This window comes from Chiloscyllium punctatum, chromosome 46 (assembly GCF_047496795.1).
Source record: "Chiloscyllium punctatum isolate Juve2018m chromosome 46, sChiPun1.3, whole genome shotgun sequence".
NCBI lineage: Eukaryota > Metazoa > Chordata > Chondrichthyes > Orectolobiformes > Hemiscylliidae > Chiloscyllium > Chiloscyllium punctatum.
Window position 1 is genome coordinate 56,618,474 of NC_092784.1, and position 26,017 is coordinate 56,644,490.

General features: G+C 43.0%; 1 protein-coding gene across 1 annotated transcript in view; it reads left to right on the forward strand.

Moving 5' to 3' along the window:
• LOC140468136 (complement C3-like) overlaps positions 1-26,017 on the forward strand; it is a 116,107-nt gene that overhangs the window by 71,795 nt on the left and 18,295 nt on the right. Inside the window, exons 29-35 of the mRNA XM_072564332.1 lie at positions 2,162-2,331; positions 5,564-5,722; positions 8,876-8,935; positions 11,855-11,945; positions 17,217-17,268; positions 19,189-19,276; positions 24,313-24,402. Of these exons, the coding sequence (XP_072420433.1) occupies positions 2,162-2,331; positions 5,564-5,722; positions 8,876-8,935; positions 11,855-11,945; positions 17,217-17,268; positions 19,189-19,276; positions 24,313-24,402 (710 nt within the window). The remainder of the gene's footprint in view (positions 1-2,161; positions 2,332-5,563; positions 5,723-8,875; positions 8,936-11,854; positions 11,946-17,216; positions 17,269-19,188; positions 19,277-24,312; positions 24,403-26,017) is intronic.

The following is a 26,017-nucleotide window of genomic DNA, read 5'->3' on the forward strand; positions in this document are numbered from 1 at the left end:
TCTCTTCAGCTATCTCCCTTAGAACTCTGGGGTGTAGTCCATCTGGTGCAGGTGATTTATCCACCTTCAGGCCATTCAGTTTTTCTAGCACCTTCTCCTTGGTGATGACTACCATACTCAGCTCTGCACCCTCAGTCTCTTGAGCTTTTGGGCTATTACTCCTGTCTTCCACCATGAAGGCTGATGCAAAGTAATTATTCAGTTCCTTAGCCCATTTCCTTGTTCCCCACTTTCTCTCTAGCATCATTTCCCAGCAGCCCAATATCTGTTTTTGCCTCTCTTTTGCTCTTTGCTATCTAAAGAAACTCTTACAATCTTCCTTTATATTACTGGCAAGCTTACCCTCATATTTAATCTTCTCCCTCCATAATTCTTTTTTGTTGCCCTCTGTTGGTCTTTGTAAGCTTCCCAATCCTCTGGTTTCCCATTTCTCTTTGCCACATTATATGCTTTCTCTTTTGCTTTATGCTATCCCTGACTTCCCTAGGCAGCCATGGTTGTCTCATCCTCTCTGTACCATGCTTCTCTTTCCTCGGGATGAATCTCTGCTGTGTCTCCTGAATTACTCCCAGAAACTCCTGTCATTGCTATTCCACTGTCTTTCCTGTTGGGCTCCTCTCCCAGTCAATTCTACCCAGCTCTTCCCTCATGTATCTGTAGTTGCCTTTATTCAGCTGTAATACCTTTACCTCTGTTTCTACCATGTCCCTCTCAAATTGCAGACAAAATTCAATCATATTATGATCGCTTACTTCTGAGCCATCCTTCACCTTAAGCTCCCTTATCAAGTCTGCCTCAGTGCACAACACTAAATCCAGTATTGCCTGTTCCCTCGTGAGCTCCACTACAAGCTGCTCCAAGAAGCCATCTTGGAGACATTCCACAAATTCCTTTTCTCGCAATCCTCTTCCATACTGATTTTCCCAGTCTCCATATTGAAATACCATGATCACTGTAACTTTGCCTTTGCCACACATCCTTTCTATCTCCTGGTGTATCTTGAGCCCTCGCTCCTGACAACTGTTTAGAGGCCTGTACATAATTCCAACTACATTTTATTTTACCTTTGTTCTACCCATACAGATTCTACACCATCTGACCCTAATTTATTTGTTTCTATTGATTTAATTTCATTTCTTACTGAAAAGGCAACCCCACCCCCTCTGCCCACCTGCTTACCTTTTCGATAGGATGTAAATCCTTGAATATTCAGCTCACAATCCTGATCCCCTTGCAACCATGTCTTTGTGATACCCACTACATCATACCTGCTGATCTGTGGTGGGGTGGTAGTGTCCCTACCTCTGAGCCAGGAAGCCTCTTTTCAAGTCCCATTTGCTCTAGATTTAGCAGTCACATCTCTGGAAATTATGTATAATTGTTAATATTGACAACTGTGGGTAAAGAATTTAAAGACTCATTGTTACCAGTGGGACGACAGAAGAAAAGTACAGACCTCTCTACTTGGTGGTGGTCATAGTCATAGAGCCATAGAGGTGTACATCACGGAAACAGACCCTTCAGTCCAACTCGTCCATGCTGACCCAGATATCCCAACCCAAACTAGTCCCACCTGCCAGCACCCGGCCCATATCCCTCCAAACCCTTCCTATTCATATACCCATCCAAATGCCTTTTATATGTTGTAATTGTACCAGCCTCCACCACTTCCTCTGGCAGCTCATTCCATATACATACACTCTCTGCGTGAAAAGGTTGCCCCTTAGGAATCTTTAATATATTTCTCCTCTCACCGTAAACCTATGCCATCTAGTTCTGGACTCCCCCACCCCAGAGAAAAGACTTGATCTATTTATCCTATCCATGCCCCTCATGATTTTATAAACCTCTATAAGGTCACCCCTCAGCCTCCGACGCTCCAGGGAAAACAGCCCCAGCCTGTTCAACCTCTCCCTATAGCTCAAATCCTCCAACCCCGGCAACATCCTTTTAAATCTTTTCTGAACCCTTTCAAGTTTTACAACATCTTTCCAATAGGAAGGAGACCAGAATTGCGCACAGTATTCCAAAAGTGGCCTAAACATTGTCCTGTACAGCCGCAACATGACCTCCCAACTCCTGTACTCAATACTCTGACCAATAAAGGAAAGGATACCAAAAGATCACCATTTTAACTACTTCTTTCTCTTACACCTTCTAGACCAATCATACTGGTCCGATGCTGATGGTGCTAACTCATTGTACACGATTGAGGCCACAGGATATTCCCTTCTCACTCTTGTGCAGTTGAAGGAATTCGACAAAGCCGGCAAATTAGTGAAATGGTTGTCTCGAAGGAGTGAATATGGAGGCGGCTTCAGCACTACACAGGTTGCTCAATACAGCTTTACGTTTGTAACAAACTCTTTGGAAAATTAGTAACGCTGAGCAAGGATCTTGGAGACCAGAGTTTTCAAACTATTGTGGCACATAAGACCCACCAGATCTGATGAAGTTGAACAAAATCACAATTTGGTGTTTGTTTTTGTTGGTGTTGGTTGTGGGGCAGGGTTAACCAGAACGCCCAGAGAATCCCAAAGTGTGGTGAAGGGGGACAGTTTCACACTGCTGTGGATGGATGCATGGGCTTGCCCTCATCTCAAAGACATGTCCACGATCTGGGAGGTTTACAATAATTCTGTCACCCAGAGAAAGCATGGTCATTACCTAACTGCAGTAGAGCCTGTGGACAGCAATGAACGTCCAGCCAGTGTTTTCTGAGCCAGTCATTAAAAGAAATTACATATTGACCTGCACAACCACTTACCCTTGACACACTCCACCCACCTCTGCAATGTTGTCAGTTAGCCCTTTTCTCCATGGTTGCTGTGGTACAAGTGATAGCGATAGTAGTGAGTAACATATTTCCACCATTTGCAAAGGGTTGGAGCACCTCTGCCCAGATTTGAGATGGTATAATTCTACACCCCAAACATGTTGTTGGGAATTGCAAAGTTGAATTGAGAGTTAGCAGAAATGTCTACACTCAGCTCATCTCCCTCATTGAATTCCAATGGAAACTTTACAATTAAACCAGTGCACGTGGTCGCAATCATATTCTATTTCATAAAGAATGGATTTTCTGATGCTGTAGCAGCTCCTCAATGCTGTCAGATCAACAATCTAACTAAGATATTTGGTCCTTCAAATGTGCAAAGTGCATGCATCTGATTTGGCAAATCGATATAGGATTCAGTAAGGAGAAAGTAAGGACACCTTCACTTCCTATTGCACTCTCAGCTACCTTCCCCCCCAGGCCCACCCCTCCCCCCTTCCCATTTATCTCTCCACCCCCTCAGCTCACAAACCTCATTCCTGATGAAGGGCTTATGCCCGAAATGTTGATTTTCCTGCTCCTCGGATGCTGCCTGACCCGCTGTGCTTTTCCAGCACCACACTCTCGACTTGGATTCAAAAACCATCACCATTTCATGTTGCTGATATACTGTACTGGACAAGTAAGAATTAGATCTGCTTATACTGAATGATAAAACTCAGTTTTATTTGTTAGGAGCTTTTTTTTGTTTATTACTACCAGGTTTTATTAAATAAGCAAAAAAAAACCAGTTGGTGCCAGAGGGTCGCTTTTCAGACTGAAGGCCTGTTACCAGCAGACTGTTACAAGCATCAGTACTGGGCCCACTGCTTTTGGTCATTTATATAAGTGATTTGGATGTGAACATAGGAGGGATAGTTCGTAACTTTGCAGATGACACCAAAATTGGAGGTGTAGTGAGCAGTCAAGAAGGTTACCTCAGAGAACAATGTGATCTTGCTAAGATAAGCCAGTGGGCTGAGGTTTGGCAGATGGAGTTTAATTTAGATAAATGTGAGGTTCTGTATTTTGGAAAGGCAAATCAGAGCAGGAATAATATACTAAATGGTAAGGACTTGGGAGTGTTGCTGAACAAAGAGATCTTGGAGTGCAGGTTCATAGCTCCTTAAATGTGGGTAGATAGGAAGTGAAGAAGGTGTTGGGTGTGCTTGCTTTTGTTGGTCAGTGCATTGACTACAGGAGTTGGGAAGTCATGTTGCAGCTGTACAGGACATTGGTTCAGCCACTTTTGGAATACTGCATTCAATTCTGGTCTCCCTGCTATAGGAAGGATGTTGTGAAACTTGATAAGATTCAGAAAAGATTTACAAGGATGTTGCGAAGGTTGCAGGGTTTGAGCTATTGGGACAAGTTGAATAGGCTGGGGCTATTTTCCCTGGAGCGTTGGAGGCTGAGGGGTGACCTTATCGAGGTTTATAAAATCAGGAGGTGCATGGATAGGGTGAGTAACCAGGGTCAAAATGTGTGGTGCTGGAAAAGCACAGCTGGTCAGGCAGAATCTGAGGAGCAGGAGAGTCAATGTTTCTAGCATAAGCTCTTCATCAGGAGTGTGGGAGCCAGGGTCTTTTCCCCAGGACTGGGGAGTCCAGAATGCGAGGCATAGGTTTAGGGTGCGAGGGGAAAGATTTAAAAGAGACCTAAAGGGCAACCTTTTCACACAGAGGGTTGTGCGTGTATGGAATGAGTTAATAGAGGAAGTGGTGGGGTCTGGTACAATTGCAACTTTCAAAAGGCATCTGGATAGGTACATGATTAGGAAGAGCTGAGAGGGATATTGGTCAACTGCTGCCAAATGGGACTAGATTAATTTAGGATATCTGGTCAGCATGGACAAGTTGGACTGAAGGGTCCATTTCCTTGCTGTACATGTGTCTGTAACTCTATCACGCTGTGTTAGCTGATGAGTGTCCCTTTGAGCAAGTTCATGGCATCCTTATGATGAAGAAATGATTTAGTTCTGAGCTTTTCCAAAGTGTGAAGTTGTTTAAAATGACTTTAAGTTGTCACTGCATTGCTTATTTAAAACCTGCGACCTTCAGTACCTCCGAGAACAAAGTCAGGAAGTTCAAAGGAGCACCACATTTGTAAATTCTTTACCCTGTGGTGCACCCTAACGTACTCAGAAATATATCCACCACTGTGGCTGTGTCAAAGTCCTGGGGCTCCCTTTCTGACATCTTTGTGGATCTCCCTCCATCACATGGTTCAAGAAGGTGGTTTACCATAGATTCTGAAGCCTAGCTGTCTTTTGGTAACAAAGACTGACTTTGCCAGTGATGCCTCCAGCCCATTAAGGAATAACAGGAAGCTAATGGATGGAGCTCTTAGAGATAGTGGAATCAAGGGTTATGGGCATATGGCAGGAACAGGATACTGATTGTGGATGATCAGCCATGACCATAATGAATGGAGGTGCTGGCTCGAAGGGCCGAATGGCCTACTCCTGCACCTATTGTCTATTATTATTGTCTATTGTTTGTAATGTGCAGACTCATCCATTGATTTTGGATTAATGTGATTCTATGAGATTTTAAGATTTAATGCCTTCAGCCCCTGCACACCCAAATTGGAACTGGAACACTGCTTACTTTGTCTGTTCTGAAATTTCTTGATTATTCTTGGAGAGGTTAAATTGAACCCAAGCGATAAAATATTTCTTAAGTAACCAATTTAAAATTTTCACTTCTCAATTTCCTCGAACATTTTTTTCTTTCCACCCTGCCTTAGGCGACAATGGTCGCTTTACAAGCTCTTGCCAAGTATCAGATGGATATTCCCGAAGTGAAAGAAATTGACTTGGACGTCAAGGTACTCATTCCTGGCAGGAACAGACCAGTTAGTTGGCATTTTGACTCAACAAGTAAATACGTGGCAAAATCAGAAAGGGTGAGTTATTACATAAATCCTATTTTAAAGCAATTCTTTTTGATGCACCCTAACTGGGGATTTGTGCTTGTTGTTGGTTTGAGCATAAGTACTGTAATTTTGCTTTTGCGCCTGTTTCTCAGTATAGTATTTTTGCTTCTAAACTATAGAAGTGTATTTACTAACTTTGCGTTACGTTGCATTGAGTAGGCAGTAACGATATGGGTCATTCATTCCTCCTGGTCTGCGCCTGCATTTATGCTTCACAGCATCTTCATTCATCCCACTTCACGAAAGTGCATTGCATATATATTTTCAGAAGCTATGATGTTTAAAACCTGTTTTGCTCAATAATTTTGTGTTGACTGGCTCAGGAGTTGACAGTTTTATTGTGTAGGAAAAAGGAATACTTGTCAAATTCTGATGGCATGTAACGGATGTACAATTTTCAGCCAGCCAACTGCAAGGTGAGGTACCAGGTTTGTCACTGTAGGGGAGTGGAAAACTTCACAAAGCATCTCATATATTTCCTACAGCAAGAAATGAACTCATCTCTCGAGGTCATTTGGTCAGGCCTCTAGATTCCTACAACAGTACTTTCAAAAACCCCATTCTGAAAATGTTGGATTTTTGAAATAAAAACCGTGAAATGTGAGAGATCTCAGTAGGTCTGGCAAGACTGGAGAAAGTAATTATTTATGTTTCACAGAAGCAGGAATGGGTCATTCAGCTCCTTGAGTGTGTTTCAGGTCTGTGGTCTTAGGATAATATAATGTTTCAACTTTTAACTTTGTCAGGTGACTCAGTCTCTTTACTGCTGACCAACAAACAGAATGTCATATTTCTGCAATGAATAATGTCCAAAGGTGTGTTGGTTAGGTGGATTGGCCATGGTAAATTGCCCCATTGTGTCCAGGAATGTGCAAGCTGGGTGGATTAGCCATGGGAAATGCAGGGGTAAGGGCTGGGTCTGGGTGGGATGCTCTTCGGAGGATCAGTGTAGACTTGATGAGCCAACTGGCCTCTTTCACACTGCGTGGTTTCTATGATGCTATGAACACTTAGCAATGACTGCCTCTAACAAGAAAATTCCCAGTACTTCCTCCTTGGCAGAATAAGGGCAGGCAATTAATGAGGTGGAATTCCTTCGTTCAGAGGTGATGGAGCTTCCAAATGCCCTGTCCCAGAGATTCGACTGAGTCAGCAAGACTGAGATGGTAGATCCCTCCCTGTTAAATACATTGAGAGAAACAGGGAGAATGCAGGAAAATGGTACTGAAGAGATGATCAGCTGTGATCTCAGTGACTTAATCCTGTTCCTGTTTCTTATAATCTCATGTTGACCTTCTGTGATACTGCTATTGCTGATTTGACACCATGAAGCCTTACGTTAGAATTGGCCTGAATCTTATAACAAGACCAGAACTAGATTATCACTTTGGCTGCAATGTCAGAGCTAAGACTGGATAAGACCCTGCCTGACTTAATTCGCCTGCTAGCTCATCCAAGGCCTCTCCAGCATTCATGAGGCTCCAGTGGTATGCCAGCACATGTGTACACCTTAACTGTGCATTGCTTAAGTGCTGAGTGCCAGAGACAAAGCAGCTTGATTGTTTGGCACTCAGACTTTAGGCTCAGTATCAATCCTAGCAAGTCAACATTGCAACCAGATCTCAGAGCCTTTGTTCACCCCAGGTGGTGTGCTGATGCATTTTGACAGGTTCTGGAAGTCACTGCCATGCATAGACTTCAGAGATCTGTGCAGGGGGAAAGTAAAAAGAGAGGGAAATTTGTCCACAACCGCGATTGCACTGAGAACGAATTGTGCATTATCTGCAAGATACATTTCATTACAGTTACTTTGACTGTGATTCTCAATATTGTAACAGCTACCAATGAGATGGACAAGAGCAGTAAGAACTCCATTCTCTCCAATGCTTCACCTTAACCAGGGGTGGCACAGTGGTTAGCACTGCTGCCTTGCAGTGCCAGGGGCCTGGGTTCAATTCTAGCCTTGGGCAACTGTCTGTGTGGAGTTTGCACGCTCCGCCTGTGTCTGTGTGGGTTTCCTCCTGCAACCCAAAGATGGTTGAGGGGTGACCTTATAGAGGTTTACAAAATTATGAGGGGCATGGATAGGATAAATAGGCAAAGTATTTTTCCTGGGGTCAGGGAGTCCAGAACTAGAGGTCATAGGTTTAGGGTGAGAGGGGAAAGATACGAAAGAGACCTATGGGGCAACTTTTTCACACAGAGGATGGTACGGGTATGGAATGAGCTGCCAGAGGAAGTGGTGGAGGCTGGTCCAATTGCAACATTTAAGAGGCATTTGGATGGGTATATGAATAGGAAGGGTTTGGAGGGGTTTGGGCTGGGTGCTGGCAGGTGGGACTAGATTGGGTTGGGATATCTGGTCGGCATGGACAGGTTGGACTGAAGGATCTGTTTCCATGCTGTACATCTCTATGGCTCTATGACTCTATGTGCGGGTTAGGGTAAATTGGCCATGCTAAACAGTCCATAGCATTCAGGGAAGTGTAGGTTAGGTGCATTAGTCAAGTAGGGGAATGGGTCTGGCTGGGTTACTGTTTGGAGGGTCAGTTTGGACTTGTTGGGCCGAAGGGCCTGTTTCCACACTGCAGTGATTCTATGATTCTTAACTTGCAATCTGGATTCTTGGACACACATGTTCGCCACCACTTCAGGTCATGAAAAGGACCCCTTCACCACCTCCATTTTTCAGCCCTTACCGTTCAGTCACATTCTGAGGACAAAGAACAAAAGGGCACCAGGCAGCTTTTCTATAATTTTCTTTTCATTTCTAATTTGTCCAATCATAGATTGAATTGAAGTGTTACGTCACTTTATCGTGTAGTTTCTTCCTTCGATTTTATTATGTTAACCCTTTTGGAATGTCTCTTCACTCAGAGAGTGATGAGCCTCTAGAATTCTTTACCACAGAACATATTGGACACCAAGATATTGAATATTTGTGATACAGTACTTAGGGCTATAACACAGGTTACAGAGGACTGAGTTGGATAAATGGCCATGATCATATTGAATGCTGAAGCAGGCTCAAAGGGCTGAGTGGCCTCCTCCTGCTCCTTTTTTTAAATGTTAAGTAAGTGCAATGTCAGGTTGAATGGCTAATCTACACTCTTCATATTTCAGATGAGTGCCCTTGAAAAATTTACAATACAAGCAAATGGAAAAGGACAAGGAACAGTGAAAGTAAGTATGTCTCATTTTTGTAAATGCAGTGCCATTAATAGAGTAGTCCATCACGCAGGCCACCCCCCACCCTGCATTTTTGAGGGAAAAGGTTTACCATCGTTTTTGACAAACTCATTTTCTCAGTCATGAATCCTTTTTACACATTCACCCTGTTGCCCTTTTTACAGCATTGAGACCGGAGCTCTTGTATCATCTCACTTTCTACAGAGAACAATTGTATTACTAAACAGACTGACACCAAAATCCCCACCGCCCTGTGGCCAACCACTGCAACTCCCCCTCCCACACTTTCCAAGGACATGCAAGTCCTGGATCTCTTCCACCGCCAAATCAAAACCACCCCGCCAACTGCAGGAAGAATGCTTCATCTTCTGGCTTGGGTCCCTACAACCCATACACACAGCATCAACATCCACTTCAAATCTCCCCTTCTCCCACCTTATCTCACACCCAACCCTCCAACTCAGCACAACCTTCTTGACCTGTCCTACCTGTCCATCTTCCTTCCCACCTATCCACCTTCCCCATGACCTATCACCATCACGTCCCAATTGCGTCCACTTATTGCCCTCCCACCCACCTCCCTCTCAGCCCCACCTGTACCCCCCTCCCCCCCCATTTATCTCTCAGGTCCCTTCCCCCTCCACATTCCTGATGAAGGGCTTATGCTTGAAATGTTGATTCTCCTGCACCTGGGATGCTGCCTGACCCTCTGTGTTTTTCCAGTGCCATGCTTTTCAGCTCTGAACGTGCAGCATCTGCCGTCCTCACTTTCCCTTGGTTTATCCATAAGGCTAAACATGGTCACCAGTACATGCAGACTCCACATCCATCAAAGTTTTACTTGCACATCCACTAATATCATTTATTGTATCCGTTGCTCCCGATGCGGTCTCCTCTACATTGGGAACACTGGGCGCCTCCTAGCAGAGCGCTTTAGGGAACATCTCCGGGACACCCGCACCAATCAATCACACCGCCCCGTGCCCCAACATTTCAACTCCCCCTCCCACTCTGCCGAGGACATGGAGGTCCTGGGCCTCCTTCACCGCTGCTCCCTCACCACCAGACGCCTGGAGGAAGAACGCCTCATCTTCCGCCTCGGAACACTTCAACCCTAGGGCATCAATGTGGACTTCAACAGTTTCCTCAGTTCCCCTTCCCCCACCTCACCCTAGTTTTAAACTTGCAGCTCAGTAACTATCTCCATGACTTGTCCGGACTTGTCCTACCTGCCTATCTTCTTTTCCACCTATCCACTCCACCCTCTCCTCCCTGACCTATCACCTTCATCCCCTCCCCCACTCACCCATTGTACTCTATGCTACTCTCTCCCCACCCCCACCCTCCTCTAGCTTATCTCTCCAGGCTTCAGGCTCACTGCCTTTATTCCTGATGAAGGGCTTTTGCCAGAAACGTCGATTTTGAAGCTACTTGGATGCTGCCTGAACTGCTGTGCTCTTCCAGCACCACTAATCCAGAATCTGGTTTCCAGCATCTGCAGTCATTGTTTTTACTGAGACAAAACCTCTGACAGGGCAGGTGGCAGGGAGCAGCTGTGGATGCATCAATGATGGCACTGCTTCCCCTGCACATTGTCAACGTGTCTCAGGGGAGTGACATTGACTGGTTTATGGTACTCACTTCAGTTGTAGTGGCTCATCTCTGATTTAAATGAGGCATTAACCAGCATAACATTTCTTGGTAAGTATTTGGATAATAGTATTTGGCCCCTTCAGTCTCCTATGCTTAGCTTAGAGTCAGAGAGAGCGAGAGAGAGAATAGCCCAGTGGTATTATCACTGGACTGTTAATCCAGAGACCCAGGTAATGTCCTGGCAATCCAGGTTCACATTCGGCAGGTGATGGAATTTGAATTCAATAAAAATCTGGAGTTAAAGAATCTATTGACGACCATGACAATTGTTGGGAAAATCCCAACCAGTTCACTAATGTTCTTTAGGGAAGGAAACTGCCATCCTTACCTGGTCTGGCCTACATGTGACTCCAGACCCACAGCAATGTAGTTGGTTCTTAATTACCATGTGGACAATTAGGGATGGGCAATAAATGATGCCCTAGTCAGCGACGCTCACGCCCCCGAATGCATAAAAAAAATTGTAGCAAGATTCAGGAAATGCCAATCAATCCATCAGAAGGTGAAGCTTCCTGGACAATTGCAGGGCATATGCACCAGCAAATGACTTTAGCCATACCCTGATGGGCAACACATAGGAAAGTTGATTTGTAGAATCAGCCAAGTGAGTCAATGCTGTCAGTCTGAAGAGCATCCCACCCCATCCACGTAACCCTGGATTTCCCATAGCCAATCCAGCCACCTAACCTAAACATTCCTGGACACTATGGGGCAATTTCCCATGGCCAGTCTACCTGACCTGCACATCTTTGGACTGTGGGAGGAAGCCAGAGCAAACCCACATGGAGAGTCACCCCAAGGCTGGAATCGAACCCAGGTCCCTGGCGCTGTGAGGTAGTAGTGCTAACCATTGAGCCACTGTGCTGTCCATGGATTGGTTTTATTACTTCACATGTCTAGACGGAAAGGAAAAATTCCCCTTGATGGAGGGATCAATAATCAAAAGGCAACAGGTTGAAAGGACATGTGAATAAAAAGCATTTTCACCTAGAGATTGGTGGGAATCTGGAACCCACTGCTTGTAAGGGTTGGCAAAGAAACCCTCATCACATTTACGAAATATCTAGATTTGCTGTTGAAATACCAAGACATATAAAGCTATGGGATACATGCTGAAAAATGGGATTATAATAGTGAAGTGCGTACTATTGACTAGTACGGATGTGATGGACCGAAGGGTTTTTTCTGTGCAATAGACCTCTGTGATTCAATGACTTTACTGCTTTAGGAATGGCCATTGTTTCTGCTTTTACTCTGCAGGTTCTAACTAGCTATCATGCTCTGTTATCCAAACAAGTAAAAGAATGCAAGAAATTCGATGTGAGAGTAAGTGTGGAAGAGGTACCTCAAGGTGAGCTGTGTGCTAACTATCTTAAGATCATTACTTCCCACAACTAACTGCAGCGGAACCAAATGAGCAATAGAGCAATGGTAAAAGTCATTCTTACATCTGTTGAGAATTACGTGATATTTTTGCTTGCTTAATAGTTAAAATAGATTGGAACCTCGTCTCAGGGATACGACCCTGTCAATTAATTGATATGTAATAGCTATAATTGAGGGCTCGTGTGTGCACGGTGGTAACGTCCCTATCTCTGAGCCAGAAGATCCAGGTTTAAGTCCCACCTGTTCCAGAATAACATCTCTGAATGGGTTGATACAGAAAATATCTATATTTGTTATGTTCTGGGACAATAATCTGAACAGAGTGGAGAGTTAAGTTCAATTCATGAAATGAATTTGAATTGAAAAGCTAGGGTAAATGATGGGGACCTTGAGACCACCACATCTAAAAGCCATCTGGTACATTAACGTGGGAAAAATCTGGTGTTGCTTACATGCACACAGTATTATGTTTATCCTCTGAGACACCAGCGGGTTTAGCTGAAGCACAATTCAGCGTGGGTGATAAATACTGGCTTCTCCACATCCCATAAAGGAATTGGAAAAACGTTCTTGCCTGGGTTTGTCTCACAGTTGGGCCTTTGCAAAACAAAGTGATGTTGAAATAATTGCAGGGTAAGAGATAAACGGTGAATGTCCCAGAAGGATTTAGCCATCAATTCTGCCCAGTTTTCACTAGAATGAGGCAGTTGAAGATCTCCTCAATGAAGTACAATAATTCCAGGGATGGTAAACATTTTCAGAGAAGCAAAGGAACCTCATGGCCAGAGACTGTGGACAAATGAAAAAGAGGGGGACATAATGGTTTGAGAGATTCAGTAAAGAATTGCTTGTCTCTGGGAATAACTTTCAAAGCTGAATGATAAATCTAATCAATTATAAAACCTTTGAGAGACCAATGTCCCTCCAAGGAAGAGTAGATTTCATCTTGTGTAATGCTTTGACTGACAGTTATTAAGGCGTAAGGGTCGCTGAGGCATAGAGGGAGCCAGTCTGTTGCAGCTGTCTGAAGGAGCAGTTCTGTCCATTTCATTGCCCCTCTCTATCTAACTCTGTCTCCACAAATGCCAGCACTGCTTTGATTTGACAAGTGGGTAGCATGGGCGGCACAGTGGCTCAGTGGTTAGCACTGCTGCCTTATAGCACCAGGGACCCAGCTTCGATTCCGGCGACTGTTTGTGTGAAGTTTGCACGTTTTCCCCATTTCTGTGTGGGTTTCCTCCCATAGTCCAAACATGGTAAAGATTAGGTGAATTGGCCATGCTAAATTGTCCCATACTGTTGTCCAGGTAAGGTGCATTCGGGGAAATGTAGAGTAATAGGGTAGGGGGATGGGTCTGGATGGGATGCTCTTCGGAGGGTTGGTGTGGACTTGTTGGGCTGAAGGGCCTGTTTCCACACTGTAGAGATTTTATGATTCAAATGGAGTACCACAGAAGTTTATGCTAGGAACTCAGCTTTAACACAGTGACTGAGATGAAGAGATCTAAGGCACAGAAGCTAAAGTTGTAGATGACACAAAGAAACATAGGAAAGTCTGTGCTGTAGAGGACTTTAAAGAACAAAATTCATTGATGATTAGATTCCCTACAGTGTGGAAACAGGCCCTTCGGCCCAACAAGTCCACACCGACCCTCTGAAAAGTAACCCACCCAGTTCCATTTCCCTCTGACTAATGCACCAAACACTACGGGCAATTTAGCATGGCCAATTCACCTGACCTGCACATCTTTGGACTGTGGGAGGAAACCGGAGCACCCGGAGGAAACCCACACAGACACGGGGAGAATGTGCAAACTCACACAGACAGTCGCCCGAGGCTAGAATCAAACCTGGGAACCTGGCACCGTGAGGCAGCAGGGCTAATCACTGAGCCACCGTGCCACCCTCAATGTGTTGGCTGACTCTACATTTATTGTCTTGTGGCCCTTGAGAAGTTGACAGTGAGCTGCCTTCTTGAACCACTGCAGTCTGTGTAGTATCCAGGCACACTGTTAGGAAGAGAATTCTAGGATGTTGACCCAGTGACACTGAAGGAATAAAAACATATTTCCAAGGCAGGAAGGTGAGTGGCTTGTAGGGGAATTTGCAGGAGGTGGGGTTTCCAACTATCTGCTGCCCTTATCCATCTGTATGGAAGTGGTTTTGGGTTTGGAAGATGTGACCTAAGGGGCTTAGGTGAATTTCTGCAGTCTATCTTGTAGATAGTACACACTGCTGCTACAGAGCATCAGTGATAGAGACAGTGGGATGTTGGTGGTTTAGACTTGAGGTTGCAGATGGGTACAGATAGGGTGAATGAGCTGGCCAAAGTCTGGCAGTTGTTCACTTTAGCAGGAACAAAGCAAATAATACAATGAATGGAAAATTCTGAAATGTAGCGTGATCTAGGTTTTTCATGCACGAGTCACTAAAAGTTCGAATGCAAATGCAGTAAGTAATGAAGAAGGGTAATGAAATGCTATCATTTGTTACGAAAAGGTTTGAACTAAGCATGTTACATTTCAGATATATGGGGCAAAATAGAGACTCTCAAATACTGTGTCTCCTTATTTCATTAAGAATGTAAATGTGTGGAGGGCAGTTCAGGTGAGGTTTAGATTGATACCTGGAATGAGTGGGTTGTTTTTTGAGGAAAGCTTGGAGAGAGTAGGCTTGCTTTCATTTTGAAAAGTGAGAGGTGACTTGATAGATGTTTAAAATATCCAGAATAGCCTTCACAACATGGACATGGAAAGAACGAAGGAACACTGTTTAAAAAATTAGGGACTGACCTGGATGTAAGTTTGCTCACTGAGCTGGAAGATTCGCTTTCAGACATTTCGTCACCATACTAGCTAACATCATCAGTGAGCCTCTGGATGAAGCACTGGTGGTATGGCCTGATCTCTATTTATGTATTTAGGTTTCCTTGGGTTGGTGACGCCTTTTCCTGTTCTTTTTCTCAGGGGGTGGTAAATGGGATCCAAGTCAATGTGTTTGTTAATAGAGTTCCGCTTGGAATGCCATGCTTCTAGGAATTATCGCACATGTCTCTGTTTGGCTTGTCCTAGGATAGATGTGTTGTCCCAGTTGAAGTGGTGTCCTTCCTCATCTGTATGTAAAGATACTAATGAGAATGGGTCATATCTTTTTGTGGCTAGTTGATGTTCATGTATCCTGGTGGCCAGTTTTCTGCCTGTTTGTCCAATGTAGTGTTTGTTACAGTTCTTGCAAGGTTTTTCTTTGGAAGGGATTGCAAAGCATTGAGCTTTTAAGACAGAAATGAAGAGAATTTTTTCTATGACTGTTTAATTTTGGGACTCTGTGGCTCAGAAGATGTTTGAGTCACAACTGTTGAATACTTTTAAGGTAGAGATGGATAGATTCTTGTCAGGCAAAGGAATCAAACCTTATTGGGAGCAGATGAGAACATGGATTCCAAAACTTACACAGATCAGCTGGGGTCTTGCTGAATGTTAAAATAATCTCAAAAGGACAGAATGGCCTAATTCTGCTGTCTGTTTGTACGCTGTGAAGAAAATGTTCTTCCTCACGCAACTTTTCAGCAATTCTGTCCAGCCCCTGGATTTGGATTCAATGTCAGTTTCCTCACTTCCCCTCCCCCCATCTTGTCCCAGATCCAGCCTTCCAACTCAGCACTGCACTCTTGAACAATCCTACCTGTCTATTTTCCTTCCCATGTATCCACTCCACCCTGCTCTCCGACCTATAACCATCAATCCCCGTCTTCACCTACCTATTGCATTCACAGCTACCTTTCTCCCAGCCTCACACCCCTCCTCCCATTTATCTCTCAGCCCCCTTGGGCCACCCCCTTATTCCTGATGAAGAGCTTACGCCCAAAATGTCGACTCTCCTGCTCCTCGGATGCTGCCTGACCGGCTGTGCTTTTCCAGTGCCACACTTTTTGACTCTGGAGTTTCAAATGCCAATGTAGTCATGATTTCATAATCGTGGCCCCAAGATTGTCTTGGGATTCCGAGATTTCTGGGACAGTATGAGATTTTCAAAATATTTTTGGGGGTTTAGGAATAGGGGACCTCTTCAATACCAATAAATGGTCCATTGAGCCCTGTTAGGAGCTTGTTATTTGGCTGGGAAGAATTGAACTTTCAATATGCAATTTGGCAAATCCCTAACGATTCATTGTAAGAATATCAAAAAACTTCTTGGGATTTGTTGAAAATTGAGCCATATTGACTGATGAGCTTTTATTTTGTCTGTTTAGCCATTTGTACCAGCATGTAGACTGCACACCTTCTGAGGAGCTGTGTATTTTGTTTGGTAAGATAGTGCAATTCCCAGTCTCCCCACTGGAGCCTAGCAGCCAATTCTTGACCCTGAAGGAACTCAGCACCACTAATGAAGTGAAGCATTTGAGGATTTGTCCCCTTTAATCTGTGCCCTCAAGGCCTTGTACCATTACCTACAATGTAAAGGCTTTCTTTGTCTGATTTATCTAAACCTATCATTACCGCTCATTGTCCCCAAGGCCAACAACTTCTCCAACTGAGACTTTGTAGTTAATGTCCTTCAACCCTACAGTCCTTGTTTCTTCTCAATGACCTTTAAGTCTGATCACGAGTGTGTGCAAATTCTTTATTCCATTAGACTTCCATTGCATTAATGACAACCTATATTCTATTGTAGCATTTTTTTTTACATGACCAGTCATACATTTCTTGGTCTTTAGAAGGGTGAGAATTGATTTCTTTTTAAGAGGCTTGACAGGATAGATGTAGGAGAATCTTTACCCTTACCAGGAAATCAACAGCTTTATTATTTTAAGTCTCTTCTGGGATAGAACCTTGATGATGATGCTACAGTCCATTGCCTACATGTAATTGCTGTTGAGAAAATGATGGTGATCTGCTTTTCTTAACTGCTGCAGTTGATATGATATTTGGGGAGGGAGTTACAGGAATTCGGCCCAGTGACACTGGTTTTCTGGTGAATATTATTCCCAAATCATTACTGAGATCTGCTGATCTGACATTTCTGTCTTTGATGTTTGCTAATTGGGTTTCACTGGCGACTATGTTTATTACAATAGGGGCTAACCCTTAAAAATACTGGATTGGCTGTCAGAATGACCTTAGATCAGGAAAAGAATAACATAAGTGCAATTTAATTGATCCTTTATCCACATTTGAGTACATAATTGTGAATTGAAGTGTTCCCAATTGCAATAACTTTTTCTTTTGCATTGGTACAGCACATCGACCCCAAGATGCTCTGAATTCTCTGCTGATAACCATCTGTGCACAGTAAGAAATGCTGATTTCAATAAATTGATTACATTTGAGACCTGATATTGTTAAAGAAATTAGTTGGGCAAGTTTCAGGATGGAAAATAATCAATACACATATTTAAAACCTTGTATTAACATTGGTTTAGTCTTGCATTGTCAATTGAACTACTCCTCATAAAATCAACAATCTTTGCACATGAAGTTAAAGAATATCTAATTACGATCAAACTCTCTGCTCCTGCTCCATCACTCAATTATGTATGAGGAGCTCATAGACGACTGTCACTAACAGTGAAGCCATCCACTGACCTGGCTGTGCTCATTTCCTTCCTTGTTGCTCATCAAAGCAAACCTTCCATTGACCGATCTCCGAACTTTTATTTTAGTTTCTCTTCTTTCTCTTTTCACCGATGATTCAAATATAATTTGCCCACTAGACCCATCTTCTGTGACCCATCACATCATTCTCATTCATCTGCTGACCAGACAAGTTGCTTTCCTGGTTCCCATGCTACATGACGTTGTAAAATGTTCACTGTCCTTGGGTGTTTCGTCAGCTTGTTTAATACAATTGCAATTGAGCCCCTCTATCCTCACACACTTACACCTCATCTCCAAAACCTGCTTTTAGTCAGGGTGCTGTCTCGATTCCATGTTTGGATTTCTCCAGTCAGGATTCCACTCCTCCATAATGAAACTGTTCTAACTTAAGATACAGATGGCATCCTTAGTACCTAGCCCTCATATTAGCTGCTTTCTTGAACTGCTGCATTCAGATTGGTGTAATTGTAATGTAATCATTGTGCTGTTGGGGAGAGAGTTCAGGATTTTGATGCACTGGCAATATTGGAACTGCAATATAGTCATGTGTCTGGATGGTGTTTACCTTGGAGGGAAGCCTATAGCTAATTGTGTACCCCTGTCCCTGTTGCCCTTTCTCTTGAGCCTTTAGTGGTTTTGGAGTTAGAAGATGAGGTCAAAAGAGCCTTGGTGATTTGACTCTTGTCGATTTACAGTTGGTATGCATTGTTTCCACTTGGGCCAATGGTGGAATGAGTGAGCATTGAAGATGGTGGTTGGAGTGCCATCAAGCACATTGCTTTCTCTCAGAGGTGATGAACCTCTTCAGTCTTGCTGGAGAGGCATTCATCCAGGCAAGTGGACAGTATTCCAGCACACCTCTGACTTGTGCCTTGTAGATAGTGGGCAGACTTTCAGGAGTCATGAGGCCATCAACAGAATTCTCAATCTCTGCCCTGCTCTTGTAACCAGATAAGACTGCATCTGGGGTCCTCACTTCCTCCTAATAAATGCTGGCTAGCCAGTGATGCCCTAATGCTGCAAATGAATAAATAAAAATGGTGTATTAATTACAATCTACAGTTGATAAGACTTGTTTGTGTGATGGTGTTGATTCACAGATGGTAATGCCATTGACAATTAGGTGGAGATAGTTAGCTCTCCCTTGTCCTCAAGCTAGTCTAACTGAAACCTACATTTCCCCATGGACTTAGATTCCCACATATATGATACCTCATCTCGACAAGTCACCACCTTTCTTGACTCCTCTAGAGTTTTAGGCTACTTGTCTGGTTAACAGATATAGTGGGGAAGACTGCCTGGGTTGACCTCCTGCCTTCTATGAAATCAGTTTCTTACTTCTTGGTATTTTTTAAATCTCCAAATGGAAGCTTTCTTTTAACAATATTTTTCTTTAAAATGAAAATGTAATATCCAATTTTGTAGCATTTACAATTCTGAAAAACAATATCTTTACGGATATATTATTGACAAAAGGAATGTTTTTAAAATCAGAAAAAAAGAATGTTCGACAATCTTCAAACCCTCTTGATAAAAGTTGCTGATTTCTGACAATTGTCACTTTTTAAAAATGCTAATCTTGGAAATAAAATTGTAATAATGTGCTCTTGCAAGGTATCGTGGTGATGCAGATTCCTCAATGGCCATTGCAGACATCTCCATGCTGACAGGATTTTCTCCAGATTTGGCAGACCTTGATTTGGTATAAAAAAATCATTATTATTTAACAGGAAAAGCTTATGTTATATCGTAACCAACATTAATGTTGCTTTATCTGAATGCTGGGGAGGTGATGACCGAGTGGTATTATCACTGGACTGTTAAACCAGAGAGGAGACAGTGAGGTCTGCAGATGCTGGAGATCAGAGTTGGGAGTGTGTTGCTGGAAAAGCACAGCAGGTCAGGCAGCATCCTGATGAAGGGATCCGGCCCGAAACGTCGATTTTGCCTGCTCCTCGGATGCTGCCTGACCTGCTGTGCTTTTCCAGCAACGCATGCTCAACACTGCTAAACCAGCGACCCAGATAACATTCTGGTGACCCAGGTTTGAGTCCAGCCGCGGCAGAAGGCGGCATTTTATTTCAATTAAAATCTGGAATTAAGAATCTAATGATGACCATGAGTCAATTGTCGGAAAAACCCATCTGGTTCACTAATGTCCTTTAGGGAAGGAAACTGCTGTCCTTACCTAGTCTGGCCTACACATGACTTCAGACCCACAGCAATGTGGTTGACTCTTAATTTCCCTCTGGGCAATTAGGGATGGGCAATAAATGCTAGCTGTGTCGAGAGTGTGTTGCTGGAAAAGCACAACAGGTCAGGCCGCATCTGAGGAGTAGGCCTCATTTCTGATGAAAGGCTTTTTCCCGAAACGTTGATTCTCCTGCTCCTCAGATGCTGCCTGACTTGCTGTGCTTTTCCAGCACCACACTCTCAAATCTGATCTCCAGCATTTCCTCAGAGATGCTAGCTAGCCAGCGATGCCCTAATTCTGTGAATGAGTAAAAAAGAGTGCATTAATTACAAAAATAGAGATAAAATGTTTTGACCCAGTAGCTATTATTGACATGTGATTGCAGAGTAACTAAGACTGGGGATGAAAGCAATAATACAATGTTGAAAGGTACATGGAATAACCGTGGTGATAAAGCATGAGATCAAGACAGTAGGTTCGAGAGGATCTTAATCTGGAAAATTGACATAAGACCATAAGACATAGGAATTAGGCCATTCAGCTCATCGGGTCTGCTTCACCATTCAATCATGGCTGATGGGTTTCTCAACCCTACGCTCCCACTTTCTTCCCATAACCTTTGATCCCCTTGACAATCAGGAACCAATCTATCTCAGTCTTAAATACATTCAATGACCTGGCCTCCACAGCCTTCTGCGATATTTCATTCCAAAGATTCACCACTCTCTGGCTGAAGAAGTTTCTCTTTATCTCAGTTCTAAAAGGTCTTCCCTTTACTCTAAGGCTGTGCCGTCAGGTCCTAGTCTCTTCTACCAATGGAAACATCTTCCCAACATCCACTCTGTCCAGGCCATTCAGTATTCTGTACATTTCAATTAGATCCCCCCCTCCCATCCTTCTAAACCTTAGTGAATCGAGACCTAGAGTCCTCAACATTCCTCATATGTTAAGCTTTTTATTCCTCGGACCATTCTTGCGAATCTTCTCTGAACACACTCCAGGGCTGGTGCATCCTTCCTGAGATATGGGGCCCAAAACTGTGCACAATACTCCAAATATGGTCTGACCAGAGCCTTATTGATCCTCAGAAGTACATCCTGCTTTTATATTCAAATCCTCTCAAAATAAATGCCATCATTGCGTTTGCTTTCCTAACTACTGACTCAACCTGCAAGTTTATCTTGACAGAATCCTGGACTAGAAACCCCAAGTCTCTTTGCACTTCAGACTTCTGAATTTTCTTCCTATTTAGAAAATAGTCCATGCCTCTATTTTTCCGACCAAAGTGCAGGATCTCAAACTTTCACACATTGTACTCCATCTGCCACTTCTTTGCCCAATCTCCCAACTGTCCAAATCTTTCTGCAGCCTCCCTGCCTCCTCAATACTACCTGTCCCTCTACCAATCTTTGTATCATCTGCAAACTTAGCCAGAATGCTCTTAGTTCCTTCATCTAGATTGTTAATGTATCAAGCGAAAAGTTGTGGTCCCAAACACTGAGCCTTGCAGAACACCACTTGTCACTGGCTGCCATCCTGAGAAGGACCCTTTTATCCCCACTCTCTGCTTTCTGCCAGACAGCCAAGCTTCTATCCAGGCTAGCACCTTGCCTCTGACACCATGGGCCCTTATCTTACTCAGTAACCTCCTGTGCAGCACCGTGTCAAAGGCCTTCTTGAAGTCCAGGTAGATTACATCCACTGGCTCTCCTTGGTCTAACCTGCTCATTACTTCCTCAAAGAATTCCAGAAGATTTGTCAGGCATGACCTTCCCTTGATGAAACCATGCTGACTTAGCCCTATTTTACCATATACTTCCAAGTATTCAAAAATCTCATCCTTCACAATGGATTCCAGGATCTTACCCACGATCGATGTTGGGCTAATAGGTCTATAATTTTTCGTCTTTTGCCTTACTCCCTTTTTAAACAGGGGTATCATGTTAGCGATTTTCCAGTCCTCTAGGACCCTCCCTGATTCTAGTGATTCCTGAAAGATGACCACTAAAGCCTCCACTATCTCTTCAGCTATCTCCCTTAAAACTCTGGGGTGTAGTCCATCTGGTGCAGGTGATTTATCCACCTTCAGGCCATTCAATTTTTCTAGCACCTTCTCCTTGGTGATTGCCACCATACTTTGCTTTGCCCACCTACTCTCTGAACCTTTTGGGATATTACTTGTGTCTTCCACTGTGAAGACTGACCCGAAGTAATGAATTAGTTATTCAGCCATTTCCTTGTTCCCCACTACTATCTCACCAGCATCATTATGCAGCAGCCCAATGTCCACTTTTGCCTCTCTTTTGCCCCTTGTATAGCTAAAGAAACTCTTACAGTCTTCCTTTATATCACTGACTAGCTTACCCTCATACTTAATCTTCACCCTCCTTATTTCTTTTTTTGTTGCCCTCTGTTGGTCTTTGTAAGCTTCCCAATCCTCTGGTTTCCCATTGCTCTTCACCACATTATATGCTTTCTCATTTGCTTTATGCTAACCCTGACTTCACTAGGCAGCCATGGTTGCCTCATCCTCCCTGTACCATGTTTCTTTTTCCTCAGGATGAATCTCTGCTGTGTCTCCTGAATTACTCCCAGAAACTCCTGCCATTGCTGTTCCACTGTCTTTCCTGCTGGGCTCCTCTCCCAGTCAATTCTACCTAACTCTTCCCTCAGGCCTCTGCAGTTGCCTGTATTCAACTGTAATGCTGTTACCTCTGATTCTATCTTCTCCCTCTCAACTTGCAGAGTAAATTCAACCATATTATGATCACCGCCTCTGTGCTGAATCAGTATGGGTGGGGCTGAGAAATAATGTAGTACAACAAATCTAGGTGTAGTTATAAAAGCAAAACATTACTGATGCTGGAAGTCTGATACAAATACAGAGAATGCTGGAGAAACTCGTCTGTTCCGGCAGCATCTATGAAGAGATTATAAAAATACAGTTGACATTTTGAGTCTGTCATGAAAAAAGGTCATATGGGACTTGAGGCATTGAATGTTTCTCTCTCCACAGATGATACCTGACCTGCTGAGTTTCTCCAGCATTCTCTGTAGCAATTGTAAGAATAGTTATGGTCTCCCTAACAATAATCAGAGCGTAAAACACAAAATGGGGGCATCTTGTGTCAAAGGTATGGAGTTACTATTGGGATTCCAATTTTCATATAATCTGGAAGAATAAAAAGAAACTTGGAGAAACTGTTCATTGAATGTATTTTGGAAGTGAATGGGTAAGCATGGATTAACCATACTGATAGGAAGAAAGGAAACCAGAATACATTTTTTTTAAAAAAGATGACAAGCTAGTAAATGTTGATATTTGAGGAGATTCGGTTCTCCTTGTGCACAAAGCTGTGAATGGCAATGCAGCAAAAACGTTATAAAGGGAGCTAATAACTTGGCATTTATTACAAAGAGTTTAAACTATGAGAGAAAGGAAGTTTTTGGCTCATGTTCTGAGCTTTAGTGAGTCTACGCCCTGGTGTGCAATTCTGTAGACTTCCAGTGTCCTTGTTAACAAAGCCATAATGTGTAATGTTCATTGATTCCTGGGATGACAGGGCTATCCTGTGATGAGAGATTGAGTAGAATGGCCTATAGCTTTGGAAGAGTGAGAGATGATCTCATTATAGTGTGTCACCTTGTTTGATTCGCTGGTGGGGTCAATGTGGAGAGGCTGTCTCCCTGAATGAAGAGCATTGTCTTCAGGTAAGTGGTTAGCCATTCAGATGCCTGAGTTGGAGAGAAATTTCTTTACTCGAGAGTTGTGAATTTTTGGAGATGTCCTCCCAAACAGCTGTGGATGGCCATTTATTTGGGAGGGATTCAAGAGTGACATTTAGGCATTGAGGGAATTATACGTAAGAAGACAGTGAGGGAAGGTAGAGTTTAAATAGATGTTCATGATCATGTTGTCTGACAGAATAGGCCATAGGGTCTTTTCATCCTATTCAAGCTCCTAATTCTTAGTTTTGCAACCTCATGACCTTTGAGAAATATCTCAAAGTGTTTCACTTAACTGCATTGCTTCAAACAATAGAAAGCTATTACATAACTCGTTCACAGCAGGATCTCTTGCAACCAGCCCAACAAATGACTGATTTGTCTTTGACGAACTTAAGAAGTGGGGGCTGGTGTCAGCCATTTGAAATGTCAACGTTGTGCTGCCATTCAATAAGGTCACAGCTGAGCTTGACTTGATCTCCTCTTGTGATCTCCATGTCCCTTAATTTCCTGAGTGGGCACACAAGTTGAAGAAGATATAAATGCTGTTGGTTGAGGTAGGAATGATTCTGATGGTGGCAGCCATGACTGGGACAATATTTTCATTTATGACTGAACTCAGTTTGAATATTCTCTTGGAGATCATTGATCTTAAGAATTTCTATGTCCTCCTCAGGAGCTGTCTACCTGATTACATATAAAAATGGAGCTAGTGATCTGACAACCACGTCATCCCTTGAACATTCAAATCTAGTTCTATATCCTTAACATTGTTGCAATATATTTCTATCCAATAATTTGTTAACCTTTATTTCTAGCTTCAAAATGGAGTCGATAGTTACATATCAAGATTTGAAGTAGACAAGGTGTTATCAGCTCAAGGATCATTGATTATTTATTTGGATTCGGTAAGAAACTACTTACATTTCCACAAAAAAGAAAGGTACTGGCACTTGGTTCCAAAATGCTTGTAGCTGTGTTGGTCATTTTGAATTTTTCTAAGCTGGTGTACTCCCAGTAAGGAAACCCACCCAGCCCCATTTAGTTGTTTACCAGCTTAGTTGCTCCCAGATTGGGAAAGCTTAAAAAATTGACCCTAATCTGATCCGTGCTCTAACTTTGGGACATCATCCAACAGACTATGTATTTTGCATTGAGGTGAGCAACATCATTTTAACAACAATGATATGCAAGCATTGTTCATTTCTATTAACCTGTTTGGTATAGAAGACTCCACTTTTTGTCAGTAAGATACTTTGAGTGTCTGTGACAAATGATCCATGAACAGCTTGCTCCAGCAACCCAAGAAAAACGCTCTGGCTCTACTTCCTTTGCACACCTTGCTGAGGAAGAATATTTATTTCACCAAATTCTGACTGTATACTCACCATCCCTCAGGCAAAGGGAGAGATTGAGAAGGTAAGTCCTTCATGGTGCCCTCAGCTAGTGTGGGAAATAATCTACACTGTTGGCATCACTCTGTGTTCTGAACCAACCATCCAACCAGCTGAGCTAACCACACCACTCTCTTATTGATGTCATCTCTTGTACAACATCGTCAGCCCCATACCTTAAGTATCTGCTAAATTTAAACTGAAGCTCAAAATGAAAAATTTGCGAACTTTACCACCTACCATGCCAATGAGTTGGATTTTAATTTTTTTTTGTCACTAGGTTTCAGAAGTTAGAAGCTATTCTGATCAAATTAGAATTTAATTTGGATTGCGTTAACAATTGAGTTTTAATGGTGTTGAACATTTCAACCATGCATGCATAGTATAAGGTTTTGTCAACATTTTGTCTATCTTTAACACTTCTGAAACACTCTTCAGATGAATTGCATTTCCAATATTGCTGCACCATTTCCTTCATTTCACATATTTGAACTAATCCATTTAGCTAAATTTTATTGATTGTGGGTTGGTTAGCTCTGTTGGCTGGATGTCTGATTTGAGATGCAACATGTAGGTCCAATTCCCTCACTGGCTGAGATTATCATGTAGGCTACTTTTTCTCAACAATATATATTAATTACTTGGATGAGGGAACAAAGTGTAACATCTTAAAGTTTGCAGATGATACCAAGTTGGGTGGGAGGGTGAACTGTAATGAAGATGCAGAAGTCCTTCAGCATGATCTGGATAGGTTGGGTGAGTGGGCCAATCAATGGCAGATGCAGTATAATTTGGATAAATGTAAGGTTATTCACTTTGGAAACAAAAATGAGAAGGCAGATTAATACCTGAATGGGTATAAATTGGGAGAGGGGAGTGTACAGTGGGACCTGGGTGTCCTTGTACGCCTATTGCTGAAGGTATGTATTCAGGTGCAGCAGACGGTAAAGAGGGAAATGGTATGTTGGCCTTCATTGCAAGAGATTTCGAGTCCAGGAGCAGGGATGTGTTGTTGCAGTTGTACAGGACCCTAGTGAGGCCACACCTAGAATATTATGTGAAGTTTTGGTCTTCTTTTCTGAGGAAGGATGCTCTTGCTCTCAAGGGAGTGGAGCTAAAGTTTACTGAG